This window comes from Corythoichthys intestinalis, chromosome 16, assembly GCF_030265065.1.
Source record: "Corythoichthys intestinalis isolate RoL2023-P3 chromosome 16, ASM3026506v1, whole genome shotgun sequence".
NCBI lineage: Eukaryota > Metazoa > Chordata > Actinopteri > Syngnathiformes > Syngnathidae > Corythoichthys > Corythoichthys intestinalis.
This window is the reverse complement of record NC_080410.1, coordinates 16,729,898-16,748,661: the sequence shown is the minus strand read 5'-3', so window position 1 is coordinate 16,748,661 and position 18,764 is coordinate 16,729,898. Positions and strand designations below refer to the sequence as shown.

Here is an 18,764-nt window from a genome sequence, read left to right as displayed (position 1 = left end):
TTTCACTCAGAAATCTTAAGATCTTATTAAAAAAAAAAAAAAAAAAAAATCTTATTTTTTACCGAAAAATGTCATTACGCTTGATAACACACAACACTTAAAAGTTATGTGCTTTTCCTACATGTTTCAATTGTTTTTCCATTTCCACAAGCTATTTTTAAATTCTGGTTAAGTTTTAATATTAAATCTAAATTGTAAGTCCTGATAGGATTTTGAGTTTTTGCAGTGTTCAAAATAAATGTATGATACCTGCTGTATTGGAGCACATTAGGCACCAGTGCTACTTGTTTTATCCATCAATGACTATCGAGCTAAAATTGACATTTGGCTTTATCATGTTTTTATTATACACCCTCATGACTCTACAGCACTGTGTTTTTATAGATTAAATAAAGCCTGCATGAAAGACACGTTAGCCAAGCATCGACAGTAGTCATAATTGATAGAAACTTAGCCCTCCGCAGGGCTAACGTTACGTTAGCAAGGTACGGTCACATTAATCTTATTTAATAGCGCTACGTCAACTTAATTTTACCTTGTCCCGACAAGGGGGCTAAGCGGTTTTCGGGGGGGGGGGGTCATCAGTCGTGGGTTCCAGTTGGGGGTGTGGAAGCGTCAGCGAGGCCGTGAGTAGCCGGGGCCGGGTAGTGATAGGGTTGAACACATGAAACAGTGTTTGCCTTGGTCTATAGCTTCAAATGCTACCACGCTTTTGATATTTTCTGCCTTTTCTTGGTGCATTTCTCTTGGCTTTCGTCAGCTTCTTCATGTTATCTCTATATCCATGCAAGGTTGAAATCAAATATATCCGCCGCCACTGTTTTCTTCCAGTACGTACGTGATGTCAGCGCGTTGTGCCGCCTTAAAAGTAGTCCCGGCAAAACGTGATGCTTAGAGATGGCAAAATTCCTCAAGACGAATAAAATTCCTCGATCAATTCTTGAACTCGAGTTACTCTAGTTATTCGAGTAATCATTTCAGCTCTATTCTATTGTATTTTATTATATCTAGGGGTGCACGATATCAATTTTTTGAAACCGATACCAATACAGTAACTTCCTGCTCATCAAGGCCGATACCGGTATACGATACCCGTATACGGAAACGATAACCGATAATATATCTCTCTATATATACTGTATATATATATATATATAATTTTTCAATGTATATTCACCTGAGTTTTTGAACACCTGTAGGTCAAAAATACTAATGGTTGATTCAGCATAGACTTGCCTTTGACTGAACCAGAATTTCATGATGACATGAACATGATTATAATAACCAAAACAAACACAAGAACAGTTTTGAGTTCAAATAAAGTGCCCATATTATTTTTTTCAAGTAAATATAATTTGAGTAAACCACAATCAATCAGTCAATATTATTGACGATGTGTTCCCCTGAACAATGAGCACAGATCTAAAACAAACATAAACCCAACAGGTATTGTGCTTTGTCAGCAGATAAAACATTTGGTGCAACAGGAGAGGAGACTTATGTCGTTTTGGTCCATGAAACAACTTTCTTAACATGGAAATTATAGAACAGCAAGCCTATCAATAACCAAAAGACCTCTCAAGAACTTGCAAACATAATAATGTAAAATACAAACATTTGCTAATTGGCATAGTATGGTTTCTAACTTAGTGAAGGAAAAATACGGCCTCGAAACCAGTAACAAAACTTTGCATATTGGCAAAACAGGAGTTGAAACAAACGCACACATCCCAATCCGACACCGTGCCAAAAATATTATTATTAGGCCCGATAATATATATTGTTATCGGATTTATTGGGATGACGTCAAAATTCCTATTATCGGACCGATAATTATCAGATCGATAATTATCGTGCATTGAGAATTATATCTTTTTTTTTTTTCCTAATTTGAACCCAGCAGCTTTACTAACAAAGAGTCTTCTTTAAGGATTTTCTTTTTGGTTCAAACAAGCTTCATGCTTTGCCGTTAAGTGAAAATCAAAATGTCTATTCACTTCATAAATTTCACTTAGCGGGCTGGCATTTAATGATGACGTTGCCGCTTAGGTCTTGTTCAAAGTCTCTATCAACTAGCTCAAGTGGTCCATTACGAGGTACAACAACACCCATGAGTTCCAAACTTTGTGTGAATACTACAGTAGTTATTTTCCGGTGCATGCCAATTTGTTGTCAAGAGAAGACCCTTGGTGCCACGACTGAAGAACCATTACAGGCTGACCAAGTATGGTTAGACAAAAGAATGGATATCCAAATTCCACAAACTTGGCTCTCGGCTGCTAGCACCAGCAAAACTTTCTGACAAATACGGCTCCATCTGATGCTACGTACTGCGACAGAAGAACGATTTAAGGCTAACTACTGGGAGACTGATTTAAAAAGGATGCATAAACCACGGTGTGCTACGAAAAAACTGTTTTGTCTAGTTCATCGAGCACAATGGGGAGGGTTCTGTCCACTGCAAGCTAAGAAGTTAAGGTAAAGTAGATTTTAATTTTTTCTCATCCTTACAGTTGCAGTCACCTGTTTTTAAAGTTAAGTGTTTTTATGGTTTCAGACTGCCTCAGAGATCTTAAGTGTGGCGTGTGGTAGTGTCTAGCTTCCCTGACAGAGAGCTGCAGATGAATGAGGAGGACGCAACTCAGCGTGTTGATGTTAATTTGATGTTGATATTAAAAGATTTTTGATCAATCAAATCTTTGTGTAACATCTCTCTATGTAAATATCCCATATTAAAGGGAACCTCGGACTTTAAGACCAGTAGACTCTAATAAGCCACAATTGTTTTCTTTTACTAAAATATGTTATTAGAAACACATAAAATATTGCTATTAAAATTTAGAAATCTATAACAATCTGGGTTACTGTAATTCGTTCTACGTGGCAAGACATCCAACACATGCGCTCATCGGTTAAAAGCGGCGAGTACTTACTATTTGTGTTTTTATTGAGTCTTTTATTACCTTTTCATTGCCTCAAAATACTTTTTGCATGTGTTTCCCTCTCATACTTTTAAGCATTGTTTTCTTTAGGTCGCTTAAAACCAGATTGTTGATCTGTTGACCACATTAGTCACGTAGCATAGTTGAACCACCCTTATTTGATATTACTATGTTTAAGTATTTTCTTAAGGCATCTTTAGTATGTTCTGTCTGTATGCATCTAAACAAAACAAGCTAAAAGCGCACGGTAGTACTTTGGCTGTCAAACTCGCCTCTTGTTGGATGTTTCGCCAGTTTTCACCAGCACATTTTGGCAGAACACCGTTTGTTTTCCCTACTCTGGTCTTGTCTCATCCGGTCTTACCTGTCCATTTTACTTTTGCTGCTCGTTTTATGAAATATCAACAGTGCTGTCATGCTCATTAAGGTTCCTCTCGGGTTTAAATTGAAAGGGAAAAGATGACTTGTTTATGTCGCTGGAGTCATACTCTGGAAGCTCGGCAGCGTAACCATGTGACGTCACCGCCCTGCGACGTCAACAACAATGGCGACCTACTAGTGAAACTAATTTTATAAATTGTATAAAAACGAAAAACATCAAGAGGGGTTTTAACTCATAATAACGTTTATCTTTTAAGAACTACAAGTCTTTCTATCCGTGGATCCCTTTAAAATGTGAACACCTGCAGCTTTTAGTCCTTTTGTGGCCTGTAAATGTATTTTTTCTTAAATTCTGTGAAACAGTGACTTATTTGTGGGACTTATCTGTGAAACCCGAACTTGTGGAGAAATTTCCTTGTTTCTTTTTAACATACTTGACTAATAAAGATGATTCTGAGTTGCTGTCACTCAGTGGATCATGTCGTTTGCATTCAGATACAGAGGAAAAGTCATTTTAAGTTCTCTACATTTCCTTGCAGCGATCCCACTGTGCCATTACATGAGCATTAGATGCACTGCTGCGAGTGATGCAACATGATGGAAAGCTTGTCTTTTCTATTCTCTCAATCAGATCTGAATGCAACTATATTTTGGGGTGTATTCTTCACACGTGATGTAATTAAGCCACTTCATTCCTGCCAGACCTAATCAGTGGAACTAAGAGACTGATTTGAAAGTGCGGTTTTGGAGACTAATATATATGCCCTTTGTTTTGCACAGATCTTCACTGACATGCCCCCATTGTTTGAAACAGAGCAACACATTTGACCCTTTCCTTTGTATCTCACTGCCAATTCCTCTTCGACAGACCAGGTGAGTACTGCGACTTTCACTATTAACAATCCATTTCATGCAGTGTTTCAGCATTTTATTTTAATCTTTAATTTGTCCACCGACTTCATTCAACCCAGTATAACTGGATCCCAGTTGACTTGACGAGTTGCTATGGTTTGGAATCTATTCAAACACAAGTGTCTGGTATAGACCGCATATGCAAAAGATTCATTTGAAAAAGCAACTCTGTCAGCTAATGACATCCACATTAAGAGGCTTGCATAGCTGCAAACAGGCTGATGTAAGCATTTTGTTTAAAGCACTGTTTTGCTAACAAAGCCTTCAACCTTAACTGAGGTGCAATACAGAATGACTGTAGACACTAAAGGTGCTTTGGGATCACAAATGGGATATACTACAGGTACTGATGATGTATTTGTTTTTTCTTTTGACCAGTAGGTTATATTTTTTGTGATTATTCAGCTAGTATTATCATACATTGCTAAAGCCTTGTTATATCGAGTATTTTTGAGTCACCACTGGCAATAAGATTTATTGCATATAGCAATTAGAAGTAAGGTTACGCTTAAATCTAGAGCATGTGTCTGCTCCACTGACCAGTTTAATAGGGGGAAAAAAATCACGATAAAAGACATATGTAGATGAAAGCTTTTTCAAACATTATTTTTCTCTCTGAAGAGCTATACTGAGAAAAATCAAGTGAGGGTTTTAAGGCTTTCTTTCTCTATGTGTAAATATACTCACTGGCTGAGCCGTGTACTCAAACACGCAGATCGTTTCTAAACAAATATGTCCCGTGCTGAATAACCCAAACAGTGAATTGTCTCATTTGGGTATTGCATTCTTTGCATAATAGATCAGTTCGTTTACCTAGTATGGTTGCAAATCTATCTTGTATTAGCACAGTTATAGAGTAGGAATGCTCACACTGTTTGGAATTGCAAGATAGTTTGAAAATATCCATGTCAAAATTGGTGACCTAGCATCAAAATCGCGTTATGTAATCCTCACAAAATCACCACATTTCAGGAAATTAAAAAACAAAAAAAAAATGTAAATCATCTTCAACCGTTCATTAAATTCTCTACAAAAAATACATTTGGATTAACTGGTAGAGACACATTACTGCTGTTAGCCATACATATCAAATCTGTGTTAGTTAGCCTAACCTAACCAAATTAGCTTAATCAGGGTACCCACGGGGTCTAAAAAAATCTTAAAAGCATTGAATTTATGGATTTGCTAATAATACCTTAAAAAGCCTTGAAAATGTATTGAATGTTCGTATCCGGGTCTTTTTTTTTTACTCCTAGCCATACATTTCATATTAGAGAGATGGGGAAATGTAAATTCAACGAAGCGTGGTTGAGTAAACATTCCTTTCGCCTTTGGCTCTAACCAGTGGATAGCAGTGTGATCGAGGCTTTCTGCATCGTATGCAAAAAAAAAAATCATCTGGGTAAGATGGGCATGAAGGCACTAGAGTCCAATGCGAAGTCGTCCGAGCACATAACTTCCATGAAAGGAAAGAAACAAACTCCCTCCATTGCTGGCGTTTTACAATCTGCCTGTTTAAGCCAGCCAGCTGATGATAAGCCTGAAGCCAGCCAGTGAGCTGCTAATGTAAGTGAAGCGACAGCAGCTAACTAGTGCTGCACCCCCCTGCATCCCAGCCCAGCCGCGATTGCTAGTGGATTTGCAAGAGTGGATCTACGTGCATCATTTGGGTCCACAGCAACCGTGAGGTGTTGTGGTTGCCCAAGAGTTTAAGATGACGCTCGCCACACTAAATGCTAATGCTAACGAGCACGCCTCTACTTGGCCAGTTGTCTGTGGTTTGTGTCTGCGCTGTGGTGGTGTTGCATGAGTAGGCTATTCAATATGCTGCATTCTTACATCCTGCACACATTCCACATTTCCAGTTTTGAGAAATAAATGAACACAAATTCACGGATTTTGTTTTTCATGTTCAATATGGCTGTAAAATATATATATATTTTTTTAATGGTCTAAATTACCGTATTGGCCCGAATATAAGACGGTGTTTTTTGCATTGAAATAAGACTGGAAAAGTGGGAGTCGTCTTATATTCGGGGTCGAGACATTATACCCATTCAGGGCGCCAGATATCATTGAAGCGAATGCTGAACTTGAGGAGTAATGTTCTGTCATGACAGATCTCAGCTACTCTCAAGTCTAACCAGTTTGCATTATTTTATTGCAAGGTTTTTCCTTATTCAGATTTGTTTCAACACTACAGTTACAGGTAGACCTCACTTTGATGTTTAACCCTTAAATACCTGCAACATGAAGCAAGTATCAGAGAATCCCAAAATTTGAAAAATAAGGTCCTAATGAAACATTTTTTTTTTCAAATTTGTAAAAATAAAAGTCAAAATGAATATGTGTAATAAGCGCTCTAATATCTATAACTTTTGCTAAATCCTGTTTTTCTTTTCTCATGGGACCTGCAGATGCATGTGTTGACTTGCATCCATCATTTTTTTTTCAAAAAGAAATGTCAAAATTCTGAATTAAGCTCAAAATCCTGAAATTTTAGGTGTATCAAATGTGATACATTTGGCAATAAAGGGTTAATGCATTTATTATTAGTTATTGCAATTTTGTTTTATCACAATAGATTGATTTATTTACTTTTCAAAGACCAGAAGCCATTCATTTAGGAATGTGATTGCACTTTAATTTACATATTTAAATGTTCGGATATTTAGATTAGAATGAGGGAAAATAACATGCTTTTTCTCTCAAATATATTGTTATAATCATTTGTTTCAGATGTACTGTAATTCTTTTCTGTATAAAAATTAATTTGGTGTTCAAAAAGTGTTTTTTCAAACTTGATTCTTGAAAAAGAGGGGGTCGTGTTATAATCAGGGCCGTCTTATATTCGGGCTAATACGGTAGGTCTTGAAAAGTCTTAGATTTAACTTGAGGAAACCTGTGGGAACCCTATTAATGAATTTCAAGTCAACTAACCTTTGTTCTGGGTTTGGTCACGTGACATTTGCATGGTTTGCAAGGGGTTTTGTGACATTGATTTTTTTGTTTGTTTGTTTTCTGCCACCATGATATAACACTGCCCAGCATGACATGCTGAATTATTCTGTTAAATTCATATGCCACAGATACAGCATTAATGAACATTTGTTCATTAAATGGCCCAGTGGTAGAGTAGTCATTTCCCCAACCCAGAGGTTGTGGCTTCAATTCCCTTCCCTGGTGACCTCGCCTTAGTATCCTTGAGCAAGATATTGAAACCCCACGTTACTCCTGATGCTGCGTCTTCAGTAGGTAAATGAGGATATTGTGTCAAAATGCTTTCAGTGCCTTAAAGGTCGAAAGGTACTATACAAGTGTAACTCCATTTACCATTTCCTACCAGTCGTCCCAGTTCAATTGGATTAGCGTCAATTACTGCCAATGGCAGCCATTGAGTTAATCTATAGAAATCCATGGTGTACCGTGTATGTGGGTGGGGGAGTGTACAGGCACCAACACAGACATACTAAGCCATTCGTATGGCAGATGGAATGCTTATCAATGAACAATAATGTTAACCTTGTGCACTTCACAAAGAGAGGTGAGGAGTAACTGCTGCACAACCTTGTAAGCTTGAAAAGGGTGCGTAAAAGGGGTTGCTGCCCCTGGAGAGGTCAGAGCCAAGGGCTCCCTGCTTTTAAAAATGCAATACATTCCATTATTTGGCAGTCATAAAACTTAACTCCTAATGATCCATTATTAATGTTGAAATGTATTGATTTATTCATGAAAGTCTTCTTTTGTCCGCGACGTGCCATAGAATAGAGCAGTCTGCTTAAACTCAGAAGAGAACACCAAATAGAGGTTACGTTGCTGCCATCTTTTCCTGACTGCGTAACTGTCTTGGCAGGCCATTGTCTGTGACTCTGGTGTTCAGCACCAAAGGACAAAGGTATCTGCGAGTCGGTCTCGCTGTGCCTCTGTTTGGCTCTGTCGCCTGCTTGAGGAGGATGGTGGCTGATGAGGGCAACATTTCCCCAGATCAGGTAAACACAAGATCTTTGTTCGATCAGGGGTCTCCAAACCGGTCCTCGAGGGCTGCTGTGGGTCCTGGTTTTGGTTCATACCGATCAAGCACAGACCTTTTAACCAATGTGGTTTCTACTAAAACAAGCAGCACCTGACTGCAATCAACTGATTGCACTTATAAAACACCAGATTGGTGAAAAGATGTGGTCTTGTTTAGAGCTGAAACGAATACTCGAGCAACACGAGTAACTCGAGTTTAAAAACTGATCCGAGTAATTTTATTCACCTCGAGTAATCGTTTATTTTGACAGCTCTAAGCATCACGTTTTGCTCGGACTACTTTTAATGCGGGACAACGCGCTGATGTCACGTGCGTAGAGGAAGAAGCGGGAAAAAAAAAAAAAAAAAAACTTACTGCAGCCGACAGCCGCTACAAACAAAGCCGACATTGCTAAATACCGCACGATGCTTCGTTGGTAGCAGGTAGCGTCTGATGAGTGTCATAGAGATCACATGTATGTTGAACTAGATGCGAAATGACAGACTCGGCCGCGTCTGGGCAGCGTTAGTCAACAGCCGCCATCTTAAAGCAGTAGAGCGCTAAGCGCTAATAAAGAGCGCTAAGGGCTAATAAATAAGATTAACGTTAATGTCACTAGCTCACGTAATGTTAGCTCTGCGGAGGGCTAGGTTTCTATTAATTATGACCACTTTCGATGCGTGGCTAACGTGTCTTACATACAGGCTTTAACATAACGTAGCGTTGTGGAGTGATTAGGGTGTAAAATAATAACTCAATAATGCTAACTATCAATTTTAGCTCAGTAGTCATTGCTGGATAAAACACCAAGTAGCACTGGTCCCTAATGTGCTCCAATACAGCCTGTATCATACTTTTTTTTTTAACACTGCAAAAACTCAAAATCCTATCAGGACTTACAGTTTAGACTAACTTAAAACTTAACTAGAACTTATAAATGCCTTGACACAAATAGAAATTCAATTGAAACACGTGGGGGGGAGAAAATCCTAACTTTTAAGTGATGTGTGTTATCAAGCGTAACGGCATTTTTAGGTAAGATATATTTACATATATATATATATATACATATGTTAATAAGATCTAAAAGTTTTTTGACTGAAAGAAGTGAATGTCTTTTTTTTTTAATCTAGTTACAGTTTGAGATGCAATTGTTGGCTGTTTTCAACAATATACATCGAAAATAAAGACATTGATTGACTGAAAATGGTTCAAGATTAGATGAAATGTCTTGTTTTCTCATGTATATTTATAATCGCTCCTCACCAAAAAATATATTTGTTTTATCCGATTACTCGATTAATCGATAGAATTTTCAGTCGATTACTCGATTGCTAAAATATTCGATAGCTGCAGCCCTAGTCTTGTTATGTTGGAGAGAAATCCTGCACCCACTGCGGCCCTATGTGGATTAGTTTGGAGACCACTGTTTTAGATGTTCATACTGTTAAAACCTGAAGCGCCATAACAGTATAGAAAATACCATAGACTTCATAACCTATTGACATGACACGGGAAACGGCGCCAATTCATAGGGGGCCTATTTTCAAAAACTTCAAATTCAAATATTTACAAAACGTAATCTGCTACCGACGTAAAACCAAGACAGGCACCTGCCTTAGCCATATATGAGTCTCCATGAGCAGCGGCATCAAAAAATTCAGTCGTTCCCTTATAAAATCCTGATTAATTATTTTCTATATAAGTATAACACAACTTAAAATGGCTATAAAAGTCTCAGATTTTACACTAGATGCACAAAAATCACCAAATGCAGAGATAATCACCTATATTTCCAGGATCAATAGCAATATTTAACATATATGTTTTTGACCAAAATAGCAACTGTTTTGTTTTTTTTTTTTTGTTTTTTTTACTTCTTTTGTTTTCAACAGCTAATAAATCACTAAATTTAACATCAGAAACTTAATACTTGAGGAAAACATTGAAAATCAATCCTAAATAATATGTAAATAGATAATTAATAAATTGTATAGACAATCACAACTGATTATAGAATAGAATATCCCTTTATTATCATTATACACTATATACTGTTAGGGAATGAGGCTAGCGGCCACCTGGCGTAAACAGAGCTTTTCTGGTGAAAATTCATGTGAATAAATGCTTTAATCGCCGAATTCTTCTTAGATTTGGAAGTAAAATACTCTCGATTTTTGGTTAAAAGCAAAGAAACTGTAAAGTTAGCGTTTATTTTACGTATATTGATGAAGCACCATGCTACTATGTTAGCGAATGAGGCTAGCGGCCGCCTGGCGTAAAAGGAGCTTTTCTGGCGAAAATTCTTGTGAATAAATGCTTAAATCCCTGAATTCTTCATAGATATGGATGTAAAACTGTCTCGTTTCTTGGTTAAAAGCCAAGAAACCGTACAGTTCGCGTTTATTTTACGTATATTGACGAAGTACCATGCTACTATGTTAGTGAGTGAAGCTAGCGGCCGCCTGGCGTAAAAGGAGCTTCTCTGTCGAAAATTCTTGTGAATGCTTAAATCCCCGAATTCTTCATTGATATGGACATAAAAAAGTCTTGATTCTTGGTTAAAAGTAGAGAAACCATGCAGGTAGCATTTACTTCACGTAAATATTGCCAACTATGGGGCTAGTCAGTTACGAAAATAAGCCGCCTCCATGTGTAAACAAAGAAGAAAATTCCTGCAAATAAATGCTTCAATCACGCATGCATGGTACGAAAAATATCATATTTATCTTGAATCCTCGAACAAATCACTCCTGAGACAATCCTTCCTGTTTGTATGCCGTACAGCTTTTATAGTTAAATCCAATCGTAAGTAAATCCAAGCTTAAATCCGACATGACCGTGTGCCGTCTTCGGCTATTACTAAATGAAGCTCGGCCCCCTCTGATAAGGCGTGACGCAAAGAATGATGAAGTGTCAGGTCAATAGATTTTTAAGTCTATGAAAATACATTATTAGGTACCTTAGGTTCCAGGTAGATATTTGTAATGTGTAAAATGTAAATGGACTCATTTTTCACGAAATCAACAAATGTGTCGATTTAAAAAAAAAACTCTAAATATTCTTCGCGGTCTGTCTGTCTCTCTAGGTGATCTTGACTGAGGTTTACTCCACTGGATTCCAGCGCTCCTTCTTTGACGAAGACGATCTGACCAGAATAGCTGAAAATGATGTCATCTATGCCTTCCAGGCTCCGCCCCTCTACATCAGAGGCGGCTCTGCACGAACATCAGGTAAACTACTGTTTGCAAATGTAGCTCAAGGTTGTAACAAGCTTTATGTATTTGAAGGTAATCTATTGTTGTTTGCTAGACTCATTACTTGCTTTATACTTTACAAACACAGTCATTTTAAGCAAACAGTCAGTTTTATTCTTTAGTATTCTTAATGAAACCCGCAGGGAGTGCACCTGACTGCAGGGGAGCCTTGGGAAGCACATTACAAAGTATATAACATCACATTGAACACAGTGAATTATGCACAGTCCTCTTGTGGTGTTATATTTACATCTCCAATGTCTTCACTGCATTCAAACTTTTTTTCAGCTAGTGTTTTGTACATTTTTTTCTTTGTTTTGTGCTTAAAAACAACTAACCTGCCTCTATTTTTCTATTACTCACAGGTAAGTTAAAATGTTGCTCGCCATTGTCTGAGCACTGCAGTGTTGAATAAAAAGCTAGACTTTGGGAAATGTACTTTTTTTATCCGTCACTACGAGAGCAGATGCAACAAATAACAACACTTGCTGGTTTATAGATGGTATCGTGTGAAATATTTAAATTGCATTCCAGACAGCACAGTGGCCGACTGTCTAGCACGTCCACCTCACACCTTTTCCAGTTTCCTGTAACATTCCACAAACACGCATTTACGTTACATAAATGAAGACAATTGTTTTTTTTTTTTCCAAGTTGTCCCCTAAATGTTGATGATCCCTCAAACAAATTTCAATACAAAACCCAGCCAACCAAAGTAGTCATAAAATTGTTGTGAAGTGGTGATTTTATTTATTGATAAATAAACTTTTTCAAAGTTAGCCGGGCCTGTGTAGACAAAACAAGTCTATCAAATGAGATGAGATCTATAACTGGCAATGAATCTTTGTCATCTCTATAGAGATATTTTGGACACCTTGTTGTTTAAATTCCGCAACCGTGGCAGGTTTTTAAGCATGAATGGCCTTCAAGGTCAATCCACAGCAGTTCCATCAGATTCAAGACTGTATAAATATAAATATTTTTTTGCAAGCCATTCACAAGTTTATATGAAGGTATGTGTGGAATTATTGTCCTGTTGTAGGAAGCAAGTGTGCTTCATCATTCTATTTCATGTAGGGCTGCAGCTATCAATTATTTTAGTAGTCGATTAATCAATGAACTAGATGGTTTGAATAATCAAGTAATCGGATAAACATGAAAAAAATTAAAATACCTGAGCTGGGCCTCAAATGGTATAAAAAAAAAATACTAATAATAACGATCTATGTATGTACAACAAAGAACAATTGGCTAACTTACATAGCAAAAGTCCGCTGTTTTCACAATGCTCTTAAAAATGGTTCAGACATACAGTATATTCCCACAAAATTGGCTAAATATACCTTTAAACTACATTATGAATGCTTTAAACATTAGCTCAAACAAAAACCGAGCTTATGTTGGTCTTAACAGGGAGCAGCTGGATTTGGCCATGTAATATGAGGCAGACTAGGGGGCAGTGTATCCACCCAAATCAATAAAACTAAATGCAAACACTTTCAAAAACAAACCATAACAACGCCACTTTATTTAAACTAATACTCGAAGTAGCCAAATTCGAATCTTTTTTTCTAATCGAATACTCGAGTTAATCGATTAATCGTTGCAGCACTAATTTCATGTTGCAGGCACCTCCGTGAAGTTGGCCCGCATCAGGCGCAGATTTATATAAGAATTATGTCAATCGTTTGTGATTGACATAACTATATATATACTGTATCTCAGTTATTGAAATTTATACTTTTTGCAGATGACACAAACATATTCTATAGTAGTGAAAACCAAAATGAACTGGTAACTACCGTAAATGAGGAATTAAGTAATTTAAAGAGGTGGATGGATATAAATAAATTATCACTTAACTTAAATAAGACAAAGGTAATGATATTTAGTAACCTAAAATATAACTCAGAACTACAAATAAAGATTGATGGGGTCCCAGTCGGGAATGTAAATGAATTCAAATTTCTAGGAGTTATAGTAGATAGTAAATTATCATGGAAACCCCACATCAGATACATCAAAACCAAGATCTCCAAAAGCCTGTCACTAATAAACAAAGTAAAATCATATCTTGATGACAGTGCACTCCGCACTTTGTACTGTTCTCTAGTGCTCCCATATTTCACGTATTGTATTGAAGTGTGGGGAAACACTTACAAATCTACCATCAATTCATTGGTCACATTGCAGAAACGTGCAGTACGAATCATACATAAAGTCGGATTTCTCGATCACACCCACCGTTTATTTGCTCACTCAAAACTATTAAAAATCAAAGATCTTGTAATCTATCATACAGCTATAATGCTATTTAAAGCAAAAAATGAATTACTGTCACATAATTTACAAAACCTATTTAAGGTTCGTGAGAATATCCATAGTCTGCGAGGCTCTTGAGATGTTATGTTGCCAAGATTTTGAACTACTTGCAAACGTTTTCGTGTGTCTGTATGTGGAGTGAAACTCTGAACAATTTAGACAATCATTTCAAGCAGTGTCAGAATATCCAAAAATTTAAATCGTTTTATAAAAATATGGTCTGGTCACAATATAATGACATTTGCTGAAAATGTGTGTTGCTGTTTTTGTCAATTGGTGTAAATATTGAAATTATTGTGAATGAGCCAACATTAGTTGGCTGTCTGTTGGTTTAGTTGTTTTTGTCTGTTTTTCCTTTTTTCTTCTTTTCATTGCGTGGACAGGAGTATCCCACGAGTAAGGATGCTGCACAATGAGATCAGGGGTGGGATAAAATAAGTTTTTTTCTTCTTCCCCCTCCCTTTCGAGTGCAATTATTTTTGTTGAATTATATTATACGTTTTTTGTTTCTTTTGTGTGTGCATGCTCGAAATAAAACAGTTTCATCATCATCATCATATGTTTGTGCTGGAAAAAGTTTCGTTTGTGCTGCTATGGTTTTGAGATATTTACAATTGTTTTATAGGTCAAACTGAGGTCAACCGGGGGGGCTTGAGATATTAATTTCGGGTGATAATGTCACTCAACGCTCCCATTTACTGCAAAATGGTGCTGAAGTGATGCCATTCGTTTGTGCTACATTTGTGCTAGTTGTTGGGACACACCTCTGTTATTGACAGAGTTGGTACGCTCCGTCAGCCACGGGAGTTAGGATACGGAAGGGCAACGACTGACGTCATCACTCAAAATGAATATCTCAATTAGGCATGTGCAGGTATGAGATTCTGGGGGTATTATAACCTTAACCCGAAATATCACGTTTTCACGGTATCACAGTATTGCAATTACAGCTCTAAAATGTGTTACTTTGACATATCTGGGGAAAAAAACTTTTTTTTTTCTTTCCTTTGAACAGGATTTTTATTTTTCAAAACATATTAGCAAATTGGAATATAAGTGAAATATTGTTTAAAAAAAAAAATCTAAATAAAATTAAAATAAATGCAATCCTTTAGGTGAGCCTAAACCCACAGTCACAGCTCAATATATTACCATCAGAACAAAAATAATTGAAAAAACAAAAAATTTTTTTGTTTGTTTGTTTTTTTCATAAAAAGCACGTGCGTATGACTCATATCATGTTTACATTAAACACACACTCTCTTTCCCAACACAGTTGCTAGAGAGATGAAAAAAAAACACCATCGCTAGAAACACTAAACATGCTGGAGGTAAGTCTCGTAGCTGGTAGAAAACGTTCATGACAGTGTTTACTAACCTTTAATTTTGTATAATTGCGAAATCATATTGGAGGTATTGCCTCGTCGGCAGCCACCCTCCGCAAACATGTTTTACATGTCGGTTGGCCCTCCTCTTCCAAGCCGCGGCCGTCTGAAACTTTTTTGTCGCTAAAGTATTCCCATACCATCGATTTTTTTTTTTCTTTGATGGTGAAAAACATCAGGAGTTTCACCTCCTCCAGCCATCGTGTGGCACAGCTGACTCACTGACGCTGATCAACAACCGGTGAGGGAGGCTTGAGCCCTGCAGCTGCATGCGAGGGATTTGTCCCTGCATTTTTGGGGCGTAAAAAAGAGCTAATAACATAGGGACTGTATGGCAGAAAAGTTTTGCGGTTTTGAAACCGTGACGTTTTCATACCACGTTATACATTGAAACTGGTAACAACTGCTTCAACCTGTTAATTTCTTGCCTTCTCAATTCTGATTTAGGAGGAAACTTCTCTTCAAAAGAGCTTTGCTCTTTAACATAATGGCTTTTCACATTTTCACTTTTATCAGAGCAACTGTCTTGAAGCATATTAAGCACATAGTTTTGGTACTTGCAGTTGGCAAAATGGACGCATATTTGTCAGTCCATTGCTCATTGAAACAGTGAATTTCGTTGTCCACTTTTGTTTTCTTGGTCAACTTGGAGCATGCCATTTTGTAAGATTCTCTCTTCTACTGGGACTGCAAAGTGCCGGGTGGCGGGTGCATCTCTTGTTTTACACTGCTGCGGTCCGTCCACTCTAGCGAGTAGCAAGCAGGCTCTCTCAGCCAAGCAGCGCATCCATGCACGCTCTCTTAGCCAATCAGCACATCCATACACACTCTCTCAGCCAATCAGCGCATTGTTGTCATCAGTGTTGTCACAGATTACTTAAAAATTTTAAATTACTGTTTGCTGATTACACCTCAAAAAAGTAATCTAGTTACTTTACAGATTACTTTATTATCAAAGTAACTAAGTTACTTTAAAAGTAACTTATCAGTTACTTTTTACAAATTTTTCTCCTTTTGCTGCCTCAACATAAAAGTGACAACAAAAAAATGTCATCACATGTAATTGAATTTTTCACATAAGGCTTAATCTTTGAGTTAGCGGCGGTTTAATTAGTCAATGGAGTTGATTTCAACCACCATCGACTCGTGCTAGCTTAGCCACCCCGGAGCCCTGAAACTAACAAATAACTGACAAACTGCACGGAATTTGTTCAAATCATTTCTAATGACTAATTAAACCCCGGCTAACTCCAAGATAAAGCCTAATGTCAACAATTCTGAACTTCCCCTTTAAAATAAAGACCTAGCTGTTAAAGTATTGTCTATAAAAGTTGTAAAGCAATAAAACAAACAACAAAATTTAATGAAATGAACAAGAATCCGACAACGTACTTCATAATGGGTCAAAGTCATTTTTCGAGCAGATCATTTGACTAGCACCTAAGACACTAGCTTTTGCTTTGCTAAGCCAAAACTACACCTGTGGAGGCAAGATGGGTATTTAGAATTTCTGTCAACCTAAGCTTTCAAACGCAACCAACAACAGCTGAGCTTGAACGGTTTTATATATATATGTATATATACAGTATTGGCCAAAAGTTTGGCGACACCTCAAAGGTGGATACTTTGAAGAATGTAGAATATAAAACCTGTTTTCAGTTATTTCACTTTTATTGGCCATTCCACATGTTCGTTCATAGTTCTGATGTATTCAGAGAGCAATTACAATTGTAGTGAAAATATATAAAACGTAAAAATATTTAGGTGTGTCCAAACTTTTGACTTTTGTTTGTCATCAACATGTTTTACCCCCAGCCCCACAAAAGTAAAACTCCACCCATGGTTACAAACACTGACAATAAAATGTGCGTAAAGGCTGGTTACAAATTGTAGAAGTGCTGGCTGTCTTGTTACCTGTAGGCTGTTTCGAGTTTTGTCGCGTTGTACTGTAATTCCAAGTGCTTCTTTGTTGATTTAGCAACCGACAGTCATTTCCAGCCAGCGTAAAGTTTGCAACGCACAGAGATATTTTTGTCATCTTTACTGGACAGAAATGTGAAGTAATGGCTGTATTTCCAGTCAGCAAAGGCATCCATTTGCGGTATATATCCTGCCTTTCACTGTTAGCCTCGCTGCCTCGTCAGAATGCTATGTTGTTGATCGCCGTAGCAGACAGCGCTCCGCCTCAGACAGCACCGTAATACACGTGACCAGTTTTTTTTTCCCCCCGATGAGAAATGCTCTTCGTACATGACTACAGTATTCTTCATTCTACATACATTATGAGGCAAAAACAAAATAGTAACGCAAAGGCACTAGGGAAACTAACTTTAATCTGATTACTGGCTTGGAAAAATGAACGCGTTAGATTACTCGTTACTGAAGAAAGTAATCAGATTACAGTAACGCGTTACTGACAACACTGGTTGTCATAGAGATGACAACAGAATTGGGAACATGGAAGATATTTAAAAATTAAGCAGAATTCAGCGATAGAATAGTAGCGCTTTTTTTTTTCTTTTTTTTTTTTTTAAGTTCCATTTGCTCCGGGTTTGTAGAGAGGTGTGCCATGGTCCGGTCGTGGACCGCGATCCGCTAATTGAGGACTCCGGGTCTAGATTCTAGGTTAAAAGCAAAAACGGGCAGTTATCACTCATTTTACATAAATATTTCAAGCCAAAGTTACACAAATTTTATCCATTCATTTTTTCACGTTTCATGTGAATGCATGGTGCTATTTAATATGATAATTACCATGAATCTTCAACCAAATCACTCTTGAGACACTCCTGCCTGTTTGTATGCAGTAAAACCTTCGTCCTATTTCCACTACAGTAAATCCGGTGTTTGAGCGCAGCGTGTGTTTGAGTTTATGACAGTGAAAACCAACTCGACTATCTGCCTGGGTTGGCCTCCTACGGGAAGGTGTTGCGCAATGTCTGTGGGAGCTGTCTAGTCAACTGATGGTGGAGTCTATGGCTAGACCTATTTGTTCTCTTTTAAATGTCAAATACATCTTCATTTTGTTGATATTTTTTGGACAATGTTATGCTGCCAATCTTGTGCTAGAGACCCTTTTCTGCTCTTGCATGAAGGTGCCTCAGTGCAGAAACAAGAAAGCAAGGTCCAATAAGGCATGCTTGGATGAATTTGGTGCAGAAGAACACATTTGGGATTCACTAGAACAGATATTTTGAGCCAGTTCTTCTCTAAGGTCCAACATTAGTAAATTTACCAATCTTCTTCTGGATGAATTAGTGGGAAAGTGTAACTAGAAGTTGTTCATACTGCTGAACTAACTTTGTATGTTGTTCCAGTATCTGCTCATCTTGGCGGAGTGTGTACCAATAATTTTGTCCGTATAAGTCTAAAGTTTTGTGGTGTGTTTAGAGAGTGGTATCCTTCAGGAAAGTCAGATCTAATTATAGTTTGACTGTGTCGGCTTCTTCCTGGTGGGTGGTTGCCTGAAGTAGCATGAGGGTGCAAAGCAATGACCAACTCGCAAACCCCTGATTCGTTCTTTTTTTTTTTTTTCCAGATTTACTCAACCTAT

At 37.5% G+C, this 18,764-nt stretch overlaps 1 protein-coding gene across 1 annotated transcript in view; it reads left to right on the top strand.

Annotated features, from left to right (window-relative positions):
• usp43b (ubiquitin specific peptidase 43b) overlaps positions 1–18,764 on the top strand; it is a 145,412-nt gene that overhangs the window by 65,843 nt on the left and 60,805 nt on the right. The window contains exons 4-6 of the mRNA XM_057861549.1: positions 4,104–4,196; positions 8,089–8,224; positions 11,336–11,480. Coding sequence (XP_057717532.1) covers positions 4,104–4,196; positions 8,089–8,224; positions 11,336–11,480 — 374 coding nt within the window. The remainder of the gene's footprint in view (positions 1–4,103; positions 4,197–8,088; positions 8,225–11,335; positions 11,481–18,764) is intronic.